General features: G+C 32.0%; 1 protein-coding gene across 3 annotated transcripts; it reads left to right on the top strand.

Annotated features, from left to right (window-relative positions):
• Positions 1-8,484, top strand: LOC145601798 (putative prolyl 4-hydroxylase 10). 3 transcript variants are annotated; one of them, XM_081657872.1, is made up of 8 exons: positions 1-356; positions 625-721; positions 1,232-1,329; positions 1,503-1,600; positions 7,067-7,196; positions 7,351-7,538; positions 7,629-7,722; positions 8,159-8,484. In XM_081657872.1, exons 1-7 carry the CDS (start codon positions 154-156, stop codon positions 7,700-7,702), a joined length of 888 nt encoding a protein of 295 aa, XP_081513998.1. In that variant the 5' UTR covers positions 1-153; the 3' UTR covers positions 7,703-7,722; positions 8,159-8,484. The 3 variants fall into 3 exon arrangements, with proteins under 3 accessions (XP_081513998.1, XP_081513999.1, XP_081514000.1); XM_081657873.1 differs by having other exon boundaries at positions 8,216-8,484; XM_081657874.1 differs by having other exon boundaries at positions 634-721.
• The last annotated feature ends 14,394 nt before the right edge of the window (positions 8,485-22,878 follow it).

The raw sequence follows: 22,878 nt of genomic DNA on the forward strand, positions 1-22,878 counted from the left end.
AGCGCTCTCTCTCTCTCTCTCTCTTCTTTCTCCCTCTTCCCCAAACTCCACTCTTCTTCTCTCTGCAAACTCACCACCTCAGATCTTTCGCCTTCTTCTTCATGCAATCAACTTAGGGTTTCTGCAAATCCAAAAACCTTCAAGCTTTCAACAATGGCGAAACCAAAGTACGGTCGTCCTCTACTTCGGAAATCGTCAACGCCATCGTCAACGCTTATACTCGCATTACTTCTGTTGTTCTCCGTCCTCGTTTTAATCCTTCTTGCTCTTGGAATTGTCTCCATTCCCAGCATTAATCCTTCTTCTTCTCATCAAGTTAATGATCTCAATTCCATCGTTCATAATGCTGTTCACAGGTTTTGATTTCATCAATGTTTGAATTTTTGAATTGAAATTCCAATTTTTATTTCTAAATTTCTAATTCAATGTGATCGAATTTTACGAGGGCAGCTGAGTTATTCTCTTTGATAGACACTCAAAATGTATTTGGATTTTGCAACTGATTATCCAGCAACTAATTGTAGAGTGTTGTTTTGAAGTTGAAAATCGAGAAGATAAAATTGGAGTTTTCGGGTTTTGGAATTAACTTTTGTTTTTGGTTGATTGATTTTATGTTGTTGGCAGGAATGGCAGGGATGATCATTTGAGCAAAGAAAGAGATCAACAATGGGTTGAATTACTATCTTGGGAGCCTAGAGCTTTTGTTTATCATAATTTCTTGGTATGTGCTCAATATTAATTAATTAATTACTTACAATTGAGCAAAAATTATGATGTATTGATTTATTATGTTTATGTTAGTGTACAATATCCTACTCTTTGCATTTCTTACATGAGCTATGATTGAATTATATCTATGTCCATTTGCTAATTACTTTGGGATTTTGAATGTGTATGGAAATGTGTTTTGTAATCTGGATCGGTGGAGTTTCTATCATCGAAAATTGATATGGAGAATTATATAGGTTTTATATCCAAGATTGTTCCTTATGTTGGTTTTTGTTGGAGCTTAATTGAAAGTTATGGATTAACTACTGGTTGAGACATAATGCATCTGATTTCACTACATTATAATGCATCATTTGAAGGAACTTTTGTCAGTTCGTGAAGTTAAATTAATGGAAGGAATTGAACGCATACTGAAGTTTCTGATTTTGATAGTCTAATAGATCGTATTCATTGATTATTGAAAAGATATTGAAAGCTTAATCAAATCTTTGGTTCTTGGCAGTCTAAGGATGAGTGTGAGTACCTTATCAAACTTGCCTCACCTCGCATGGAAAAGTCACAAGTTGTTGATGAGCAAACCGGCAAGAGTAAAGACAGCAGGTACGAATTTTTATATTCCCTCTCCATTCTCCATTCTCCTTATCCCTAGCTCTCTTGTTTCCTCACTCATTTAAAAACTTGCTGTCATTTTATGATGCCTATTTCATAGTATTTTCCTTCTTTTGGTTGCTGTGTAGTTATTCTATTAAATTTTTGATTTTCTTCTCTTGTAGGGTGCGTACTAGTTCAGGAACATTCCTTGCTAGAGGTCGGGACAAGATCATCAGGACCATAGAGCAGAGAATTGCAGATTTCACTTTTCTTCCAGTAGGTATGAAGCTTAGAAATTTGGTGTAACTGTTTTATAAGAAGCATAGTTACTTAATTTGCTAATCCCCTGCGAACCATAAACCAAAAAAATGAATTACAAGGAAAGTGGTACATTTTTCATTTTTGGTCTAATTAAATAGATTAGGTAGTGTGACTTGTCTACCCGTACCCAACCTTGTATTGGCAAATTAAGTAACTCTTCTAAGGCTCCTTTTTGAAGCTTATTTTATACTTCCTCTGTTTCACTAAAATTTCAACTCTACTTTGACTTGTGCACTATTCACATACTTTTCTTTGACTAACTTTTATGATTTATGTTAAGGAAAACTATACTCATGTGGGATCTTTTTAGATTCACCTCGATTTATGAATTTGTAACACTACTTTGACTTATGCACTATTCACATACTTTACCTAACTTTTATGGTATATGGTTCAAGAAAACTAAAGTCATGTGGGACCTATTAAGATTTGGCCCGATTTATGAATTTGCAAGCGTGAAATGTGAAGTGTTGCAATTTTATTGAATGAAGGATGTATTTTAGTTTAATCCGTTTTGGGGCCAGGGGATTGGAATTTGAATTGTTAAGTTTCTATCTTGTTTGGAATGGGAGGGGAAGGAATAAGAGGGAAAAGAAAGGAAGGTGAGAGAATGGAAAGAGCGACCTTCAGTTTTCCTTCCAAATCTTTCCAACAAAGGATGTAGTTTATTAAAAGGGAAAAGAAAATGGATCCCTCCATTTCCTTTCCCTTCCCATGCCCTATATTTTATTAGAATTAGGGATAATGTATTACTCACCATCAGAATCCTTATTTTTTAAGAATCTACTTGTTGAAACTTGAAAGTAAGTTGGGACCTATGGCATGAAAGTAACAGTTCACATAGGTTGACTAACAGTTGAAGATACTAAGCTTAGTTCCTTTCTTTTTGGAGCATCATGGGCAGGGTAGATATCTAATAGTGATGAGCAAGCTTTTGCCTTTGATTTTGCTAATTGCTCTAAATCTCCTTAGCCACCTCGGTTCCTTTTCTTATGGATTGAGGGAACTTTAGGAAGCTTGTCAAGAACTGTTGACCCTACTGTATGTTGCAATTGCATGTACGTTTTTTGAGACTCATGTCATCACTGTATGTATAGTGTGTAAAATGAGTCTAAACTAGTCTAAGTGCAACAACTTCAACTTTAGATCTTTTACTTTTTGATTCAAGAATGCTATGCCCTAATCAACTTCATGGCTTCTAGGTTTGGTGTAATCCATGTGTGCTTGATTGTTTTGTGTCTGTTCTGTACATAAGTTTACCATCTATCCTCCGCTTTTGTTCCTTTTGCATATATGAGGAAGACATTTCCCACTTTTGTTTACCTTATCCTTCCCTTTAGAAAATCTACTATTGTGGTAATCGAGAGCCAACTATTACAGTATTATGTGTCCTGATTAATTATCCCAGTCAGTGATTAAAATCAATGCCAATTTTTCAACTGAACTTGCGCAAATGAAGCATGCATGGTTTTGGTCTGTAAAAGAATGGGTCGCTTTTTGAGAAAATATTTTCTGATGTTGTTCAAAATCTAATACAAGTATACAGATTTTTCAATTTTTACAGTACCCCATTAGCTCTTCATTTTGTGACTTTGTTAGCTGCAAATTATGATGAATTATATTGTAGTTGGATTTGTGAATATGAATTTTCTTTTTGTTTTTGCTTTTGTAGCAAGTTATGTAGCTTCTTTTCATCATTTTGCAAGGCATCAAGTGATAGGATGATAGATGCTAGTTTATATTCAATGAACATAAAACAATGATAATTTTCAGGATAGCAAACTTCCTAAACTATTTCCTTATGGCTTGTCCACTGGCCAGTACTTTTTATAAACCATGTCATTTTTTGAGTGGGTGGAGCAGTGGAGGAAGGGATGGGTTAGCTGTGACAAGTTTGTGCAAACTTCTCTGATCACCAGTGAATAAGAACTCTACTTTTAGTTTAACAAATCTTAAACTGTCTAGGGCCAGAGCCAAAGAAAGTAGACAGCGTAATATAGTCCTAATCAATGTATAAAAAAGCTCAAGGCACGCTGAAGTGATAAGGTTTATGCAGCGCCTAGGTGCACCTCTTTGAAGTGAGGCGCACTATATAAACAGTTAAATTTTTTTTGCAGAAATCTGCTTAACGTGCGCCTTATTAAAAACGCCTCGGCCAGGCCAAAAAAAGCGCTTAACCCCTATTGCCTTGCGCCTCAGCACCTTAGGCGTGCTTTTTCAAACACGGGTCCTAATACAATGAGAAATGAAGTCTTAGCAAGCAATTCAAAGGTTAAAGTTATATAGCTCCATTCACATACTCTCCTAACAATGTCTTTTGGAGACCCGATCTTGAAAAAAATAAAGGTGTTGGACTTGTCAGTACTGATGCGGGAGCAATCGTCCAATATGGGAATTCTTGAAGGTTCTCAGAATATTCAAATGTTTGTAAAGAATTTTGCGATTTTCTTGCAAATCTTGAAAATTCATGGAGTTTTTTGAGAACCTACACTATCCTTTAGTTATTTCTCCCTCTGTTTTTAAATACTTGCTCCATTTCTCCATGCGCGGAGTTTTAGGAGAAATTGGAGAAAGTAATAAAATATGGAGGTAGTAGGGTAGGTGGAAGAATAAAAAATTATAAAAGTTAAAAATAGTTGAGAGAATTAAAGGTGAGAGAATATGAAACTAATAAGATATGATTTAGTTGGATCCACTAGTTGAGAGAAATAAATTAAATATTGCAAAACCTTTCCAAACAAGGAAATGGAGCAAGTATTTAAAAACGGCCGGAAATGAAAAGTGGAGTAAGTATTTAAAAATGGAGGGAGTATTAACTACTAGGATTTTTTCCTATGGGTTTTTATCTTTAACTTGAAGGGTTTTTCTTATTTTTAGGCTTTAAGGGTTTTAGTTATTAGGATATTTATTAGTATAGAATTAGTAATTGGTTACAACTTACAAATATGATTTGGAGATAAATAGGGAATAAGATTTCTAGTTTTCTATGTTATTTTAGGATTATGATTATTAGTTTTCTATCTTATCTTTATACGGATTTTCATCCTATAGATATGGGTGCGTACCAATAAATTTTTTGGTGTGTGCTTTGTTTTGGAAATGAATCCTTAAAGCGTTGCTTGTCTGAATATTAATCAAAAACATCACTTGTTGCGATTAGGAAGAGACCCTCTATTTTTGTGAGAATTAGAGAACTATCCCTTTAATTTTCGTGTAAATTCTTTAGTTCATTCTAAAATCCGAAGATCCAATGTTATTATACGTTGTGAGCCGAAGGCTGCTTAAGGCCCTGAGCAAGCTGGTTCTAGCATAAGGCCCCAATGGCCCAATTTATTTCAGGGGCCCCAAATTGAATTGTATAGTATAATAGTCGAATTAGTAGTTATGATTTAATGGATTACCTTGATGGCTTGGTGGTAGGATAGATAGACATAGTTAATTAGTTACACTTGGTTTGAGGTTCATACCTTTTGTAAGACTCTTTTTTTTTTGTCCTTTTTGTTTTGTTTTTTGTTTTTTTTTTTTTTTTTTGAAAACACCGTCTTCCTTGCTTACATGTTCTCATTTTTTTTCCCTGTTTTGTTAATACATTCCTACCGTAATATTTTTCACTCTTTTTATTTAATATAATATAAAATTATTATCCTTTATCTTTTGCCATTTTCGCACAATTTACCCCAAAAAAAAAAAAAAAAAAATAACTATATGTTTTTTTTCATTACAATATAACATACAATATTATCTACATCTTACATGTATATCACTTACAAAGTGACATAGTATATGATTATATACCGTAAATTCTCTATAAACAAAAATTTGTTAAATGTTTATATCATTTTCTTTTCATTATTACCGATATGTTAAACTCTAAACATTGTAATAAAAATAGCGCAGGCCCTTAATTTGTATAAGACGACCCTGCATGAGCCTTGTGAGTTTTGAGGGATCCACATCAAGTACTCTTTGTAGCCATCTACTCCCTCCGTTTTTAAATACTTGCTCCACTTTTCATTTTCGTCCGTTTTTAAATACTTGCTCCATTTTCTTATTTTTTTTAGAAAGCTTTTAGAATATTTAATTCATTTCTCTTACCTACTGGACCCAACATTAATCATATTTTATTAATTTCATATTCTCTCTCCTCCAATTCTCTCAACTACTTTTGTTTTTTATAATTTTTTATTCTCCTAATTATCCCACTGCCTCCATATTTTATTACTTTCTCCAATTTCTCCTTCCGCGCATGGAGAAATGGAGCAAGTATTTAAAAACGGAGGGAATATATTTTTAGGAAGTTGAAGACTGGGTTATTCCGGTAGGGTGGGGGGAATTGGGGGAGTAGGGGGAGTGCTTAGCTGCTCGCAAACTTACTCACAAGCTGCAAAGTGAGCGACTTAGAAATTATTTTCTACCTCGTATTTGACAACTCTTTTGCTTTTACGACTAGAAGGGAGGGGTTAGTTTTATGCAAACTTGCTAGCTCACAAACTCAGAAAACTAGACAATGCTTTCTACTTGACATCTTATGCTAACTGGAACCGGAGTTATTTAAGTTATATTCCAATGCTATGAATAATAAATTCTAAGCAAGTATTTAAATGCGTACAAACTGAACGTCTTTCAAATGCCATTTTTTATATAATTTCTCCTAATAATGTCTTTTGGAGACCTGCCTTTGAAAAGAAAAAGAAGCTGGGCTGGTTGATAGTCATGTACTCATGTGTTTATTGTAGCAGTAGACTGAATTGTGTCTCCAATAAGTGATCATGAATGATTCTATAAAATGATGTGTTGTAGTCAAGGACCTTGTCCATCACGACTGGACTATATTTGAGGCTCAATGGCTCATAAACATTCTAGAGGACCACTGTTAGTCAAATTTAAATGGATTTTTCTCTTGAAAAGGCCATACTAGCACAACAAGTACCAAATCAGGAGTTGGGAACTGGGAGTGGGATGGCTGCTTAGCACATAGCTAAAAACTTTCTTGATTTATGGAGCCACAATTGCCTGTCAGTGCTGTTGTGTTTGATACATATTAGTTTTCCGTTGTTTCTTACTTATCTTGAATGTTACATATAGAGCTGAGATGTTGATATTGTGTCTTGATCAATGTCATGTTCCGTTAGTGATAAATTTGGCATGATATGTTGGGGTCAATGTCATGTTCCGTTAATGATAAATTTGGCATGATATATTGGGGTCAATGTCATGTTCCGTTAGTGATAAATTTGGCATGATATATAGCGGTCAAACTATGAGCCTATGACACTGAAAGGAATACTTTGTACTTGAGAATATTCTGGCAATGCCTAGATGTTCTTCACATTTTGGTCAACTTTCTGATTCATACATTTAGCTTCTGACTGTCATTTGCAATCTAGACTAGTAACCTTATATTGTCTGATGGGATTATTGACAGATCACGGTGAAGGTCTTCAAGTTCTGCACTACGAAGTTGGACAAAGGTACGAGCCTCACTTTGACTACTTTTTGGAAGATTACAGCACTGCCAATGGAGGTCAACGGATAGCCACTGTTCTCATGTATCTGTAACTACTGTAAGTTGTCTTCCTCTCCATTTATTTTTTCATTATCCTTTTTGTGTTGCACGACTCGTCTCTCTCAATTTATGTAAAATGATGTCTTTGTCAGTCTTTAATATTAATGTATAACTTATGAATTAAATTCTGCTACACTTTATAGCTCTGATGTTGAAGAAGGGGGCGAGACAGTATTTCCTTCTGCAAAAGGAAATATCAGTGCTGTACCTTATTGGAACGAGTTATCTAAATGTGGTAAAGAAGGGCTTTCAGTCAAACCAAATAGGGGTGATGCTTTGCTGTTCTGGAGCATGAAGCCTGATGCCTCTCTGGACCCCTTAAGTTTGCATGGTTGGTTATTTGTTTGCTATACAAAACCACTCTCTGCATAGTCCTCTTGCAGCTCTACCATATAATCTGCTTTGTCAATCCTCGTTTCAGGTGGTTGCCCTGTGATTAAAGGGAATAAGTGGTCAGCTACAAAATGGATTCGTGTCAATGCATACCACTCTTGAATCTACTGATCTGTTAAAAGGTAATACACTTTGTTTTACCACTACTTTCTATCCCGATCTCTCTCTCTCGCACGCATGCACCCATATTCAGCAATGTGATTATTTTTAGGTCGTTTTCAATGACACTTCTTGATGAAAAGTAAATAATATGAACATGGACACAAGTTGTGAATCAGTCTGCTTGGTTTTCCATTTTTAGTTGCCCTGAAATGAAAGGCAATACTTAGTTTCATAATTCGGTGTCCAAGTGAATACTTTCCTTCACGCAAATCCTGCTGCCTTTTTTTTTTTTTAAAAAAAAAAATAAATAAATAAATAAAAATATCAATAACAGCCACAGGTTACTTCCCTCGTTTAAATCTAAATTAATGAATACATTGCCTTTTCCATTTATCTAAGCCTGTTCTGTCCCTAACAACCATGTACTTAAAGGTTCATTATTCATGATCGTCGCAGGTCACATTCGATGTCAATTAACTAGTTGCTGTATTATGTGTATCAATTACCCAATAGATTGTTAACTATTGCTGAATCACGACTTCACGAGGCGCCAACTTGGCCATATCAAAAGGAAGCTTACAATTTTGATATTTGAATTGCTTTTACACTGTATTTTTATGTTACTCAAATCTGTATTAATTTTTACTCATATAGAATAAGTCTTGAAAAATATTGTATAACTATATAATGTAAAGGATCTGATATGCTTGTAAAAGTTGTAATTCATACTTTTGAGCTGCAAAAATCAAAATAGAAATGAAACTCTTGACCTTTCTTCACAAGTTCACAGTCATTTCTTGGGTATAGGAGATATTAGTACAAATGTACAATTACAAAGGGTGGGTATATTTAGATAATACATAACACTTTAGATAAGTAAATCTAAAGTAAATCTAGATAACCAACCATCTAAAAATACACTACTTTCTATCCTGATCAAGATAATACCTTTGTTATCCAACTAATCAAGAATGTGTTGAATTTTTATATCTATGTATTTGATTCTATTGATTCTTATTTTACTTGACTTTTTTTTTTTTTAGTCGTTATATCAATTGCAGATGCCAAATAACTTTAATTAATGAAAACTAATATCCTTTGCGGCTTAAAAATAATTAAATTCACATATTGTCAAATAGTTCAAATGAAGTAACTTTAGTCAAAATAAATTGGAAATTTTGGAATTTGGTACCTAAAAAATGAGGGCGGTTGAATTTTGGTACCCATCTAAAATTTTATTTTATTTTGGTACTCATTAAAGTTACAAAATATAGGTTTTGAGACTTCCGTCCAACTTCCATTAACTTTTCCGTTAGTGGGGCCCAGCTATAGTCCTGCCATCTCCCAACCACCCTTCTCCTCAACCACTACATTGCCATCCCCCCTCCTCGTACCGGCTGCCGGCGACCCTGAAAACCATCCTTTCACCTCCAAATGCACCACCAACTCCACAACAGCAGCTGCATCAACATCCACCTTGCCAACTCGCCACACACTCCACCACACCGCATCGATTCAAAAATGTCATAAACTTCCATCTTAGTTAAATTTGTCCTGGCATGAAAATTAGGGAAAAAAAAAAAAAAAACCTTGTATGGCATAACGATGAGCAAGTAATACCTAAATATTTGGTGTAATGAGTAATGACTAGCTTGTTCACTAAGAAAATTGTGTTCTAATTTTCCGGTGGAAAAATTGTATTTAATTTAATTCTGATATGGACAAGTATGGTGGAAGATCTGGTTGCTTCCAACCTTTGTTTGAGTATGAATAATAATGTTGTTTTTTCTCAAAAAAAAAAAGAAAAAGAAAAAAGAATAGGAAAAAGAAAAAAAAAATGCATTTGAACTATTTCTTTTAAAAAAAGAAAAACTTTAGTCAAATCAATCATTAGAGTAAGGGCCTGTTCTCATTAACTGAACTGAATTGAAATGAATATTTTATAAGAGAAGGAAATTAAGAACTGAACTGAACTGAATTTCAACGTATGAGAACAGACCCTAAATCCTCTTAACATATATGTAAAAGTAAAACACCTAATTTAAAACTATAAAATGGTCATTTGTATGAGGGGATATAATAAAAATTATATATATATATATATATATATATATATATATATATATATATATATATATATATATATATATATATATATATATATATATATATATATATATATATATATATATATACACACCAATATTATATAATAGCAATGTATGTGTATTGGTGTATGTGTGTGTGTTTTAACTTTTTTTTTTATTAGTTTTAATTAGGGTATGCAAATTGTCTTTATCCATTTGAATTACACCGTTTTTGCTAACAATCTGCTCTTCATTTAACCATGGAGGAGTGGAGGACAAGTGTGAGAAAAAGAAAACTAAAATATAGTATTTCTTTTGCACCTTTCAAAAGGAAGAAAAAAATTGTTTGCAAATTTAGAAAGTCGTAACAATTTATAAAATTCAATCCGAAGTCATTCCTTTGATGGCAAGTTTGGTTTGGTGATGCAATATTGACCAACCAACTATCCCATGCCTCCCTTACTCTGGTAATAATTACGTGAAACGTTAAGTAGTTGACATTATATTTTGCATTTTGAAAATCAAGAGATTGACCTTAAGAACCACCCCTAACAAAGGTTCACTTTGGAGAAAAAAAAAAAAAAAAAAAAAAAAAAACCACCACCTGATCTACACACTATATAAATTACCCATGTAATTGATATGCTAATATTTATAATAAACAAATTATAAAATATAATTTTTTGTATTAAAAAACAAATAAATGCAAGTGTGCAAGTGCATTCAATCTGCAACAAAATTCGACCATATATAAATAATATTTTATTTATCTTATGTGAATATATATGTTATTAACACGTTTGTAGATTATACTTCCACGGTTGTTCTAAACATTAGTTGTCTATTCAGTATTATTTGACAAAACCAACCAATTAATTAGAATTTTGCCAACGAATAGAATATTTTTTTTATTGAAAAAATTGAATCGGTGGAATGTTTGTAGTACTCAATCAAAATTCTAGCAAGTATTTAATGAGGTTTGACATTTTGTACTTATGCGCGTTTGTGTAGGAACCAATTCAACATTCTCATGCGTTCTAGCAATTCCAAGTACTTTCTGTTGATTTCATGGCTATTAATCTATTTATCAAACCATTTTCATATGTACACTTGTTTATTATATGATCTTGACTATATGCAAATTAACGTCAAAGAGCCAAAATGTGTAACCAAGTGCAATAAAATTAAGTCAATTTTATGAATAGGAATAAAACGAAGTAGATCATATCATTAGCACATGTACACAATGATACAAATTGGACAAATAAAAGCTCAAATAATTTGTCTCTATGAAGTTGCACCGACTTCATATAAAATAATCAATCATTAATCACAAAATTAATCTCAGCAACACATGGTTGGTTAAATTATTTCTTTATTTTAATGATAATACATGGTAGTTTAAATAAGAAGCAGCTAGCTCATCCCAAAGTAAACTAATTTTAGATCCCGTTATGTAGAAGATTAATTATTTTTCATATTCATATTTTTTTTACTTTATACAAATAATATAGTGTAAATGAAATTTGTATGTCCTTTATATGTTGGGGGTTTAATAGAAAATAAAGAGAGATTAGTCTCTATATATAATTGTATATATGTATTACATAATCATTGATGTAAATTTTGCTATTTCTCCTATGTTTTCTAAATGGAGCTAGCTAGAGTTCATTGATTTAATTTGATTAAAAAGAGGTTATTATGCCATTTCTTTGATGATGAAGAAGAATGCCTTTCCATTCAATTGGATGATGATCGGAATTCAAAATAACTATTATCGACAACCCATTTAATTTTTCAAACTTTTTTTTATGTCGTTGAAGTTTGCTTGTTGCGTTCTTGGTAATATCAACAAATTAACATACAAATTTAACATGGTTCATTAACACGTTCAATATACACATACAATAGAGAATGTTAGTTAATCATGCAAAAAATTAATTAAATAATTAAGATAGTTTAAGGAGCAACGTACGAGACTCCCATGCTAGGTATTCAAAGCCGTATTCCAAAAAATTTCTGATTAGTTAATTGCTAATCATGATCTTAAACTTTCTTAAGTAGCGAATTGAGGAAAGTAATTAAGGGTATAATTGTCCAATAGATGCCACCTTCTAGACTCTTCTCTTGCTTCTTTGCAAAGTGTATATATTCTATTACAGTTAGTTTAAGCACTTAATTTACGGTTGTATATCTTATCTTTAGTTGGTTGTAAGTAGGGTCAACTTGTTAGTTTACCAACCTTCGAAAGATTGAATTATTTTAAGTTGAAATATCTCAACATGCTAATTATAATAAAATGAAAATATGGAGGCTAGCTTTAAAACCAAAAGTATAACATTCATGCATGCAGACTATCAAACGTGATCTTTTGTTGTTCGACACTAGGAATTTTTATGATCTTGTCGGATCCACTAGGGAATCTTAAGATCAATTCCATCTTTGTTCAATGGATTAAGCAATCCAATTCAGCAATTTTTTGGACCTAATTACACTTGCCGATATGGTATGATATTAATCTATTAGGTATTTAGGTATCACACGTGGTAAAAATTAAATACTCCGTGGACTCTGTACCATATATTAGCATCTAAACATATACTCTCCTCTTTTTTAAATAATTGGCACATATATCATTGCACTAGTTTGACTTTAGACATAAATGATTAAATATTAATAAAAAAAATGATATTATGAAACTTTATATTAATACTATATTTTTTTTACAAGATATTAATACTATGTAACAATATATATCCTGATAAAAATTATTTTTTATACTTTACTAAAAAAAAATGAATTATTTTTTATACTTTACTAAAAAAATGAAGGTCAAATTGTGTTATTTAAATAGTGAAAAAGTCAAATATATCAATTATTTAAGAACCAAAAGGGAGTATTTTCAAAATATTAAACCTATAGTATATTCTTATTATATAACTATATGTGCCATGAAAATTCCTTCTTGTTAAATTTAAAAGAAGAAAATTGGTGGGGCTAACACAACTCACAAAGTGGTAGCCTACATTATCCTTTCATGAACCAATTTTAATCAAGACCTTGGGCTAGTAAGGAGACAAGTAAGAGTGCACACCCCTTCAAAGCTCCTATCGAAATAAGTCCTATTTTGATACTTTGTTGCATTGCTAGAGCCTAGAGGTAAGTCTAAGCAAGTTTATTAAAAAAAAAAATAATAATGTTTGATATGCAGCTGGTTACACCATGTGGCTAGCTATTATATGAATTATTGCGTTATTGTTATAGGGGTTATCCGCTGCTGGCCAATATTTAGGGGTTACTTCGTTAGTGTTATAAGGGTTGCTTTGTCAGTATTATGCGGTCGGTGTTACAAGAGTTATTTGGTCAGTGTTTTAGGGATTACTTTGTTCTTTTACAAGCGGTCACACGGTGTGGCTAGTCAAAAAAATTACGTATTTATCAATTATATTTATAATTTAGGTAAATTATATTCAAAATTTTTGTAAGTGTACTTATACTTTGTATTTTTTCAAAAGAAAATTTATTATTATAATCAATTTATTAAGTTTCTAGTTAAAATGAAATAATATATTCAACATAATAATGAAAAAAAGCTACTTCCAGAATAGATCGGACTAACTTGAACAAAAAAGTCAAATTAATTATTTCTCTAAACTTTGCCCAATAAGATAATCTTGATATGAGATTTGCCTACAATTTTAAATTTGTTGATATTATTTGTCAACGTAGATTCTAGACAAATGAGTATTAGAAATAATTGAGCTTTTTTTTTTTGTTTTTTTTTTCAGAGACGAACAAGGGCGGATGATGAAAATCGATTCCAGGATCCCTGAAACCAGAAAGGAATCTCTAACCACTTAACCTATCTTTCACTCTCAACAATAGCTATTTCATATACTCCCTGTGTCCCCCACTCCCCATTTTTCACCATATGACTAATTAAAGTCGACCAATGGTGTAAAAAAGGACAGAGGGAGTACGTAGTAAATATTTCAAAAAGACATCAAAACCACATATGATTCTTATCTGAATGACTGAACTTAATAATTTTTATCATAACATTGTCTCTCAATCCCTTATTTTAATTTATATACAATAATTTTTTCATAATTTATTCACCACATTTTTACTTATTTGAACTTAGCTAAACTTATTATTAGACATCAATAAAACTTATTTTAGTTGCATTGTAATTTACACTTATATTTTCTAAACTAAGGCCCTGTTTGATTCACCTTAATTTTGCTGAACTGAAATTATTTTTACTGAACTGAACTTATTTTTACTGAACTGAACTTAATTTTACTGAACTGAAATTATTTTTACTGAACTTAAATTATTTTTACTGAACTGAAATTATTTTTACTGATTTTCTATTATAATTCTTCTTTAAGAAAACTGAATTTTATTGAACTAAACTTATTTTTACTGAACTGAAATTAATTTTACTGAACTGAACTTATTTTTACTTAATATTATTTTTTTAAGGTGAAGAGAATAGGGCCTAAACTAATCTGAACTTATTAGACCTAAAATAAGTGAATATAAGGTAAGCAGGTTTTAAATTTATCTAAATTTAATCAAATTATTGCATCTGAAAGCAATACTTCGTACGTGTTTTCTTGAAACTTATTTAGTGAAGTTGGAAAGAGTAATTAGAGAAACGTTTCTACTTGGCTAGTTTATTTATTGCCCTTGAACTCCACTATGTGCTTTATACTAATAATGAATCCAATGCATGCATTCAACACAATCATCCAAAGATTTTTTCTTTTTTTTTTCTTTTTTTATCTTTTTTTTTTGCACAATCCAAAGAAATTATGAAGAGGGAATTGTTTTAAAAAAAAAAAAAAACTAAGAGAATGAAGTAGAGGAATTACTATGTAAATTAAATATTACTAATTTACATTCACGAAGTAATATTTCACACCCTTATACTCCGTTTTTAATTATCTTTCACGGGCAATACTCGTGGAAGAAAGTGAGAGGGTATAAGTAAGGGTCTGTTCTCTTCGGCTTAATTTCAGTTCAGTGCAATTCAGTACAGTTCAGTTTAGTTCAGCTCCAATCAGTTCAGTTCCTAATTTCCTTATCACATAAACAATTCATTTCAGCACTATTATATTCAGTTCAGATTAGCTCAGTCCAGTAAATCAGAGCAAGCCCTAAATAAATAGAGTTGTGTCCAGTTAATTCCCCAGATAAACAAAAAATCTAGGGATATTATCGTCTTTTCAAGTACCAGTGGAGGGGTACATGCGACTTTTCATGTACTAGTTGAATTGAGGGGTACATGCGTAATTTCCTTACCAAACAGTAAATGCAAGTTGCAAACAGTAATTGAACAGCTCACCAAAAGTATTGATAAATGACCACGATTTTTCAATATATTTACAGAAATGCCACCAGATTAACAAAAATTCGTTTATCTAGTAGAAATAAATACACTTGGATGTAAGATGTGCACCTTGAATTGTTGTAGGTTACATAGCTGATGAATTTAGATCGGATAAACTTCTACACATTTCAGTGGGGCATTGCCACACTGCATTGGGGATGAAATCTCAGTGATAATGATTTTAAGCAAGTAGTGTAAGTAACTACAAGAAGCAAAAGATAGAAGTTCCAAGATGCAAGATCTTTGCCAACCAATCAAAATCCTTAATCCTACGTCATTGGTCTAATACTACTAAATTTTACTTCCAATAACTAAGCTTACTTTTAATGAATGGAGTTGTTAATTTGTTATCAAAGGAACTAATTTAGCAAATTTAATTAAGTAATTAGATCATATGATGTAGACTAATCAACAAAACTGCATTAGTTAATCGTGTTTAAACGGTTAAACCATCATAATTTCTGGAAATTGTTTTCCGGATTACTACAAATCTACTATATGGCTAGCTTTTTCCCTTAGGTTTAAGGCATAGCACAGATAAACATTGAATTTTATGGACAATATTTGATTGGCCAGGATTTTGAATTATTATAACTATATAGTACGAATTAAGGGCCTGTTCACATTTATTTAATTTCAGTTCAGTTCAGTTCAGCTCCATTCAGTTCAGCTCAATTCAGTTCATTTCAGTTCAGCTCCAATCAGTTCAGTTCAGTTCAGTTGAGTTCAGCTCCTAATTTCCCTCTCTCATAAAATATTCATTTCAGCTCAGCTCAGTTCAGTTCAGCTCCAATCAGTTCAGTTCAGTTCAGCTCCTAATGTCCCCTCTCTCATAAAACATTCATTTCAGCTCAGCTCAGTTCAGTTCAGTTCAGTTTAGCTGCAATCAGTTCAGTTAAGTTCAGCTCAATTCACTAAATATAAACAGGCCCTAAGTTGTCATTTCAAATTTGTTTGTCTAATAAAATTGGTTATCTTATTTAAAATTTTCCAATATTCCCCATATAACATCGCGTCAACCCACAAAATAAAGTTAAAAAAGTCCTTCAACTAATTCTTATTTTCGTATAGGTTTTATGTAAAGTATATACGAAGTAATTTTTTGTTCATCAATAATTGATTTATTCTATAGCTTAAGCTAGACATACACATAATATCATGCAACATATATCATTGACGATGTAACTGCGGCTTATGATAATATACGTACAATTAAAAAAAAAAGATGCATGTTTTCGTAGATTTGAAATTTTAAACCAGCAAAGTCTCACTTAAAAAGTTAAAATAATTTACTACGTATGTAATAACTTAGCAATAACATTTCATTACGTATGCACCAACGTATAAAGAGATGTATCTATAAACTGAATCTAGACTATGTGTAGTGTATGAACATTACACTTCATAATAATTATTTTCAATTAATCAAGAAGAACGTATGTAATAATGTTATTTCAGATGATATACTACAAGAGGGGGGTAATTTGTAGTAAGTTCTTAATTTTCGCGGAATATAAAACAGTTATAGTTAGGAACTTAACTAGTGCAAAGCAGATTTTACAAGGAAACCTTCCAGGGCCTAACTGGAAGTAAAACCTCGGCCCTTCTCGGGACTTTCAAACAATCTCCACTATAATAGGCAACTCTCCTAGTACAACATATTATTACAGACCTTTCTCGCAAGTTCCACCACGGACACTTGCCACTTGATAGGAACCTATCCTACCAGACCTAAGACACACTCAGGTTCCTTTTTCGACCCAAGACACACTCAAGTTCCTTTCTCGACCCAAGACACACTCAGGTTCCTTTCACTTAACCCAAGACACACTCAAGTTCCTTTCACTCACTGTGCACTCACAGCTATCACTTGAATTTTAGAGAATTCAAACTCATACATGAATTTTAGAGAATTCAAACTCATCACACCCCAATATATACCCAAAATACTCAAACCCTTTTTCCCATTACAAGATCTCATTGAATGACTCTATATACATATATATGAATAAAGAGATAAAACTAATATGTTGGACACTCGAAATATGTCTGGAACACTGGACAGACTATAACCTGATAGGAACTTTGACCAGGAGGACTGACTTAGCTTCGTGGTGAAGGATAAAACCATTAAGCACAACCACTACACTTCGTCAGCCTCAACCTTGAATGAATACATAAGAGCATATTTATTGTACACTCGAATTATTCATTTCATCTTGAAAAAGATAGGTTTTATGAAAAGATAAGTTTAAAAGATACTTTCTAAAAATAAGTTCCAAGGCTGGGAGTATCTGTTGGTTAAAGTTTCTAATAATTTGATGTATCCAAGTGCCATGACTGAATTTTGTGAAAATTTCGAAGCAAAATTGGGAATTATAACAAGTAAAGTAGGAAAAATTAACATCGAGTTAGATGTGGAAACCCTAAGTAAAATTTTGAGGACACCCATGGAAGGGTATGAGACTTACATTAAGGGTAAGTCTAGTGTCAAAGTTGGAAACTACTTAAGTGGTGACATAGTTGAAGCCCTAGGAGGAAAAAAGGGGAAGAATATTATGAGTCATAATGATCTTAGTCCCTTAAACAAACTACTATTCAATCTTGTTAAGAAAACCATCTTACCAAGAACTGCCAAGAAGGGTGAAGCTTGCTTGATGGACATGGCTGTTATTTTTTGTCTGTCAAGGAGAATTAAAATTAATTTTCCATCACTTATGTATCAGCATTTAGCTCATTGTGTTCCAAGTAGAACAAAAGTTGGTTATGGTGCTATTTTGTCTACTGTCTTTGAAAGTTTGGGTGTAAAGCTCAAAGGTAAATATGTTGGCTTAGATGAGAAGCCAGAGAATGTGATTGATGGGGATACTCTGGCAGGACTGAGTTTGGAGGTTGTTCAGGGAAAGATTCAGAAGATAGAGAAGGAAGAAGAGAAGGTTGAAAAATCAACAGGGAAGAGAAAACAAAATGAAGTGAGTGACAAACCTGTTAGGAAGAGCAGGAGGCTATCTGCAAGTACATTGCCTCAGACGAGCATGGAGAAGCCATTAGAGTTGGATGCTGAGGACAAGGTGCTTGAAGGACAAGTGGCTGAGTTGGTTGATAGAATGGAAAGGGTTGAAATTCAAGCCAAAGAGTCTGCTGGCAAGTCTCAGTTCCAGAAGTTGGAAAAACAAGTGCAGGAGCAGGGGAAGGCACTAAAAGAGTTGAAGAAATCGGTGCAGGCACAGGACAAGGTTCTGAAGGAACAAGAGGAGCAGTTCCAACAGAAACTGGAAAGTCTTAAGCAAAGGTTGGAAGCTCTCATTGCACAGCAGAAGGCAGACAGCAAGCAGATTCTAGACCTATTGCAGACTTAGCTTACCATAATTTCCTTTTAGCTTTCCTAAAAGTAGCCTATTCTCATTTCTTAGCAGTCATGAACATTTTCTGTTTGTTTTTGAAAGTTTAAATATTTTGGAATGTAATAACTTTGGCAGGATGTTAACTTATTTGTTTTTTTAATGAATGTCTTTGGAACTGCCTATACATATATGCTATTGTTCATTATGAATGCTTAAACAGGAGAATGGAATTTGCCTAAGGGAAGTTAGCAGCGCTGCCTTCAGTTTCCCACACTCGATGAATTGCTTGTGGGGTTGTGGGTAGATGCTTAATAAACTTGAAAAATCAGGACTTTTTGATAATGCCAAAAGGGGGAAAAGAAGAAGCAAACATGGAGGCTGAAGTTGTTCTGGGTTCCAGTTGAGAAAGTATCAGAAACTTTCTTCTGATATGATGCTTATAGTTTAGTTTACTTTTTGTCTTAGTTATTTTTGTTTTTAGTTTTTGTGTTTATTAAGTTGTGTGTTTATTTTCTGTCTTTTATTCAAAAACACAAAAATACGACCTTCTATTTGTCTTAACTTTCTCAAAGAGTTTGCTTAAGTTTGTCATCATCAAAAAGGGGGAAATTGTTGATGTATAAAGGTTTTGATGATGAGGAACTTAAACTACAGCAAACTCATCTAATAAAGGTTTCTCAAGTGTTTGTTTAGCTAAGGTGAAATTGATCTTGGAGATGGAAGAAGTAACTAATGCTAGGAAGCCTTGAAGAAGTTCTTTATCCAGAAAGTTATTCACAATAAGAAGAAGAGTTCCCTAACAGGAACCTGAAGATGGCTGACTAAGATCTTTGGAGGAACTTAGTAAAGCGTGGAGCCCAAGTAAACCTACCAGATCAAGAGCGCAGCGCAGCAATAGTTTAGTTAAGATTTTATCTTCTAGATTTATTGTTAAATATGTTAAGTAGGATATGCATGGAATTTATTAGAGGCGTGACAAGATAGCTTGGCAAATTAATTAAAATCGGAAAAGATAAAAAGATAGAAATCGAAAAAGATTTTTAACTTAAATGTTTATTTCTTAAAATCAGTTTGTTGAAAAGATATTATGCTTTTTAACTAAATATTTCTATCTTATTTTCTGAAAAGATTTTCTTCACAAAGATTTGTTTAAAAACCGTGTTTTAAGATAAGTTAAGTTTAACTTATTTATCTTTATGAAAACCTACTTTCTATACGAGTTATGCTTGTATAAATAGTAGAGAATGAAATGAGTTAAAGTTTTTGTGAGTTTTATGCGTGAAGAATTACAAAGCTTAATTGTGTAAGTTTTCCAAGCTTATAAACTTGTCATATTAGTTTCGGGTTTCATGCATAGCTTGCCTATCATATACTAGGTGTTTATTTCTTGTATTTGGTTTTGGGTTAATTGGGAGAGAGTATTTTATTGACATTGTTTAAAGAGTTAGCTTCTGGTGAGAAGGGGAAGATTTGTACTTGGGGAGTACGAGAGAGTCTAAGTGTGGGACTTAGACAGGGTAGAACAGTGTGCTGTTCTGTAGAGAGTTCATTTAGGAACTTGAGAGTGTAGACTTAATTATAATAGGTTGTAACTTGGTGTTTGCCCTATTATAGTGAAAGTGTTTGTGTTTGAAATCCCTAAGGTAGGGTCGAGGTTTTACTTCTAGTTGGGCACTAGAAGGTTTCCTCGTAAAATACTGTGTGCTTTGCAAGTTCCTGTTTTATTCTGTTTTTATATTTCAAAAATAGTCACTAGGAACTCACCTACAATTCACCCCCCTCTTGTAGAGTTCGTCTCAACTAACATTAGTAAATCAACTCTCTTTTTCTGTTTTATATTTAATGCTTTCTCACTCATCCTTACCTAATCACACTCATAATCCTTGTGCCAAATTACAATGAATATGATTGGTTAAAATTTTTTAATTAGGAGCATGTGATTGGTCCTTTTGTTTTTGCAAAGGATTGATGACTTGTCATGAGTAATAACTAATTATCTTTGTACTTCCCATTGCATTATCTAATTATTGTTATTTGTCTTATTCTTCCCTCCTTAATTTCCGTGTAAATTTCCAAAGAGGAATGTAATTTAGGGACGGAGGGAGTATTAATTTAAATTATAAGATAACACATACTCCCTCCGTCCCCTTTTGATAGTCGTTTATGGGCAATTTTCACGGGAATTAATAAACACAAATAAGAATAGTTAAAGTACATTAAAAAAGTAAATTGACATTGTGTATACAAAAAAGTAGAGAGAGAAAGTAATAAAAGTACATGGGAAAACAAAATTTACATGGGAAATTTAAATTTGCACAAGTATTGTTGCAAATTGGAGGGGATTTTGATATAAAATTAATATTAATGGTTGTTGGAAAAAGCAAATGGCGTGAACATTTTTGGGACTAAAATTTGTCCATAAGGGACTATCAAAAGGGGACGGAGGGAGTACTTGTAAGAACTATTTTTATAAATTAAAAAACATGATTACCATGTGTTATAAGACAACTTGCATTTATTATTTTGGGTACTATGCGTGGATAACATACAAATTTATTATTTTGGGTGGGTAAATCAATTAAATACTACTAAAAGCGAATCTAAAGACACACTTGTCAATATTTCAATCAATCAATCATAACTATATACTAAAAGACACACCAGCAATGACACGTGTCATTTCCTGGTGTGTTCTTAGTATTTTGTATTTTTTTTTTAATTTAGAAAATTTTATTTAAAGAAGTTATTTAAAAGAATTTTTTTTTTTGTCAACCAAATAAAGAAATAATAATATTTACCTTTCTTATGTTATTACCCAATTAAGTACGGATTAATAAGGAAATAAATAATCTCTTTACAGAAGTGTAATTATGATGGAATATAATTTATTCTACAAATATATTAACTTTTTATTTTGTATGCCATAATTCATAAAGGCATAAATTAATTTATATAAAGAAAATATGGAGTAATTAAAATAACCGTGCATGGCACGGGACCTAACCTAGTTATTAAATAATTTCCCGCCAAAAGTATCTTCTAAAAAAATTATTGTTATGTAAGGAAAAAATAAATTATATCTAAATTATGACATAATTTGTTTTATACTTCGTATAAAATATAAATCTTTTCCTATAAGATTAAACTATCCATTATAAATTTATAATTATTACATGTATTTTAAATATTTTCTCTTACATGCTTTTAATTTTAATATACTCTATAATTTTTAATACCCAAGTCATTATATCAAAAAATTTATAATAAAATTGTCAAAAATATTTAACAACCGTGAATTGCACGGGATTTAACCTAGTTGATACTAAGGGAATATATGGGTATAAGGTGTGGTATAAAAGGAATAATTTTAGATTTTTTTTTCTCCCCATGGTGATAGAAAATGAGTAAGCCTATAAATGAGTACTGTATTATTTATTCATATTAATTTAAATTATAAGGTAACAAATACTTGTAAGAACTATTTTTAATTTTTTATATATTAAAAAAACATGATTACCATGGGACCATGGGTTATATGATTATTCGGTTCAATTTTATGGAAAAAATTTCAAACAATTCTTTCTTCATTTACATTAGAAACACTTTTTATAAGGCGCATTATTCGTAGTTTAAATAATAAAACTGGTAAGCTAATTATTATGAAGCCTAGTTATCTAGTCAACCTTAATTAATCATTAGCTTAAACTTGTATCAAAATCAACATTTGTTTAAGGATGAAGTCCGCAAATCCACTCCCCCTCGCTCAACCATAGATCACCAAATGAAGCTTAATACTACTGTATTATGTTTGCTTAATCAGTGTGCTGGATGCCTGGATTAATGGATTTATTTTTGATATTACCTTTTTTCCTTCACAAAGTTTAGAGTAGATATTTTGTAGTCGGTTCGCCGCAAAAATCCAAAATAGCATGACTTTAGACCTATAGTTTATTTTAGAGTAGTATGCTATCTCATTCTTATGCTACGTCATATAATATTTTAATTTTTTGCACCAAAAAAATATAATATTTTAATTTTAAATTAGCACAAAAGCGAAAAAACTGGGATAGTGACTAATAATTTGACAAATGTTGCAACAAGATTTATACAATAAACTTTATTTTGGGTGCAAAAGAGTCCTCACTACATCTTATCAAAAAAAAGAGTCCTCACTACAAATTCAATGGAGTATAAAATAAAAAGTACAGATTACAAATGGAAGTGGAAGACATAAATATGTAATCTACTGTACGCAAACTTTTAATCTTAATAGAGTAATAATTATTGAATGAACTTTTTAGAAATATTTGTAAGAAGCATTTTATAAAGGAATTTTTGTCAGAAATT

The sequence above is a fragment of the Chenopodium album genome, chromosome 21 (genome assembly GCF_948465745.1).
Source record: "Chenopodium album chromosome 21, dcCheAlbu1.1, whole genome shotgun sequence".
Taxonomy (NCBI): Eukaryota; Viridiplantae; Streptophyta; class Magnoliopsida; order Caryophyllales; family Amaranthaceae; genus Chenopodium; species Chenopodium album.

Coding starts and splice junctions, on each gene's coding strand:
- LOC145601798 (XM_081657872.1), top strand. CDS start 154: ATGGCGAAACCAAAGTACGGTCGTCCTCTACTTCGGAAATCGTCAACG. Junction 722..1,231: donor TTGTTTATCATAATTTCTTG/GTATGTGCTCAA, acceptor GGTTCTTGGCAG/TCTAAGGATGAGTGTGAGTA. Junction 1,330..1,502: donor GGCAAGAGTAAAGACAGCAG/GTACGAATTTTT, acceptor CTTCTCTTGTAG/GGTGCGTACTAGTTCAGGAA.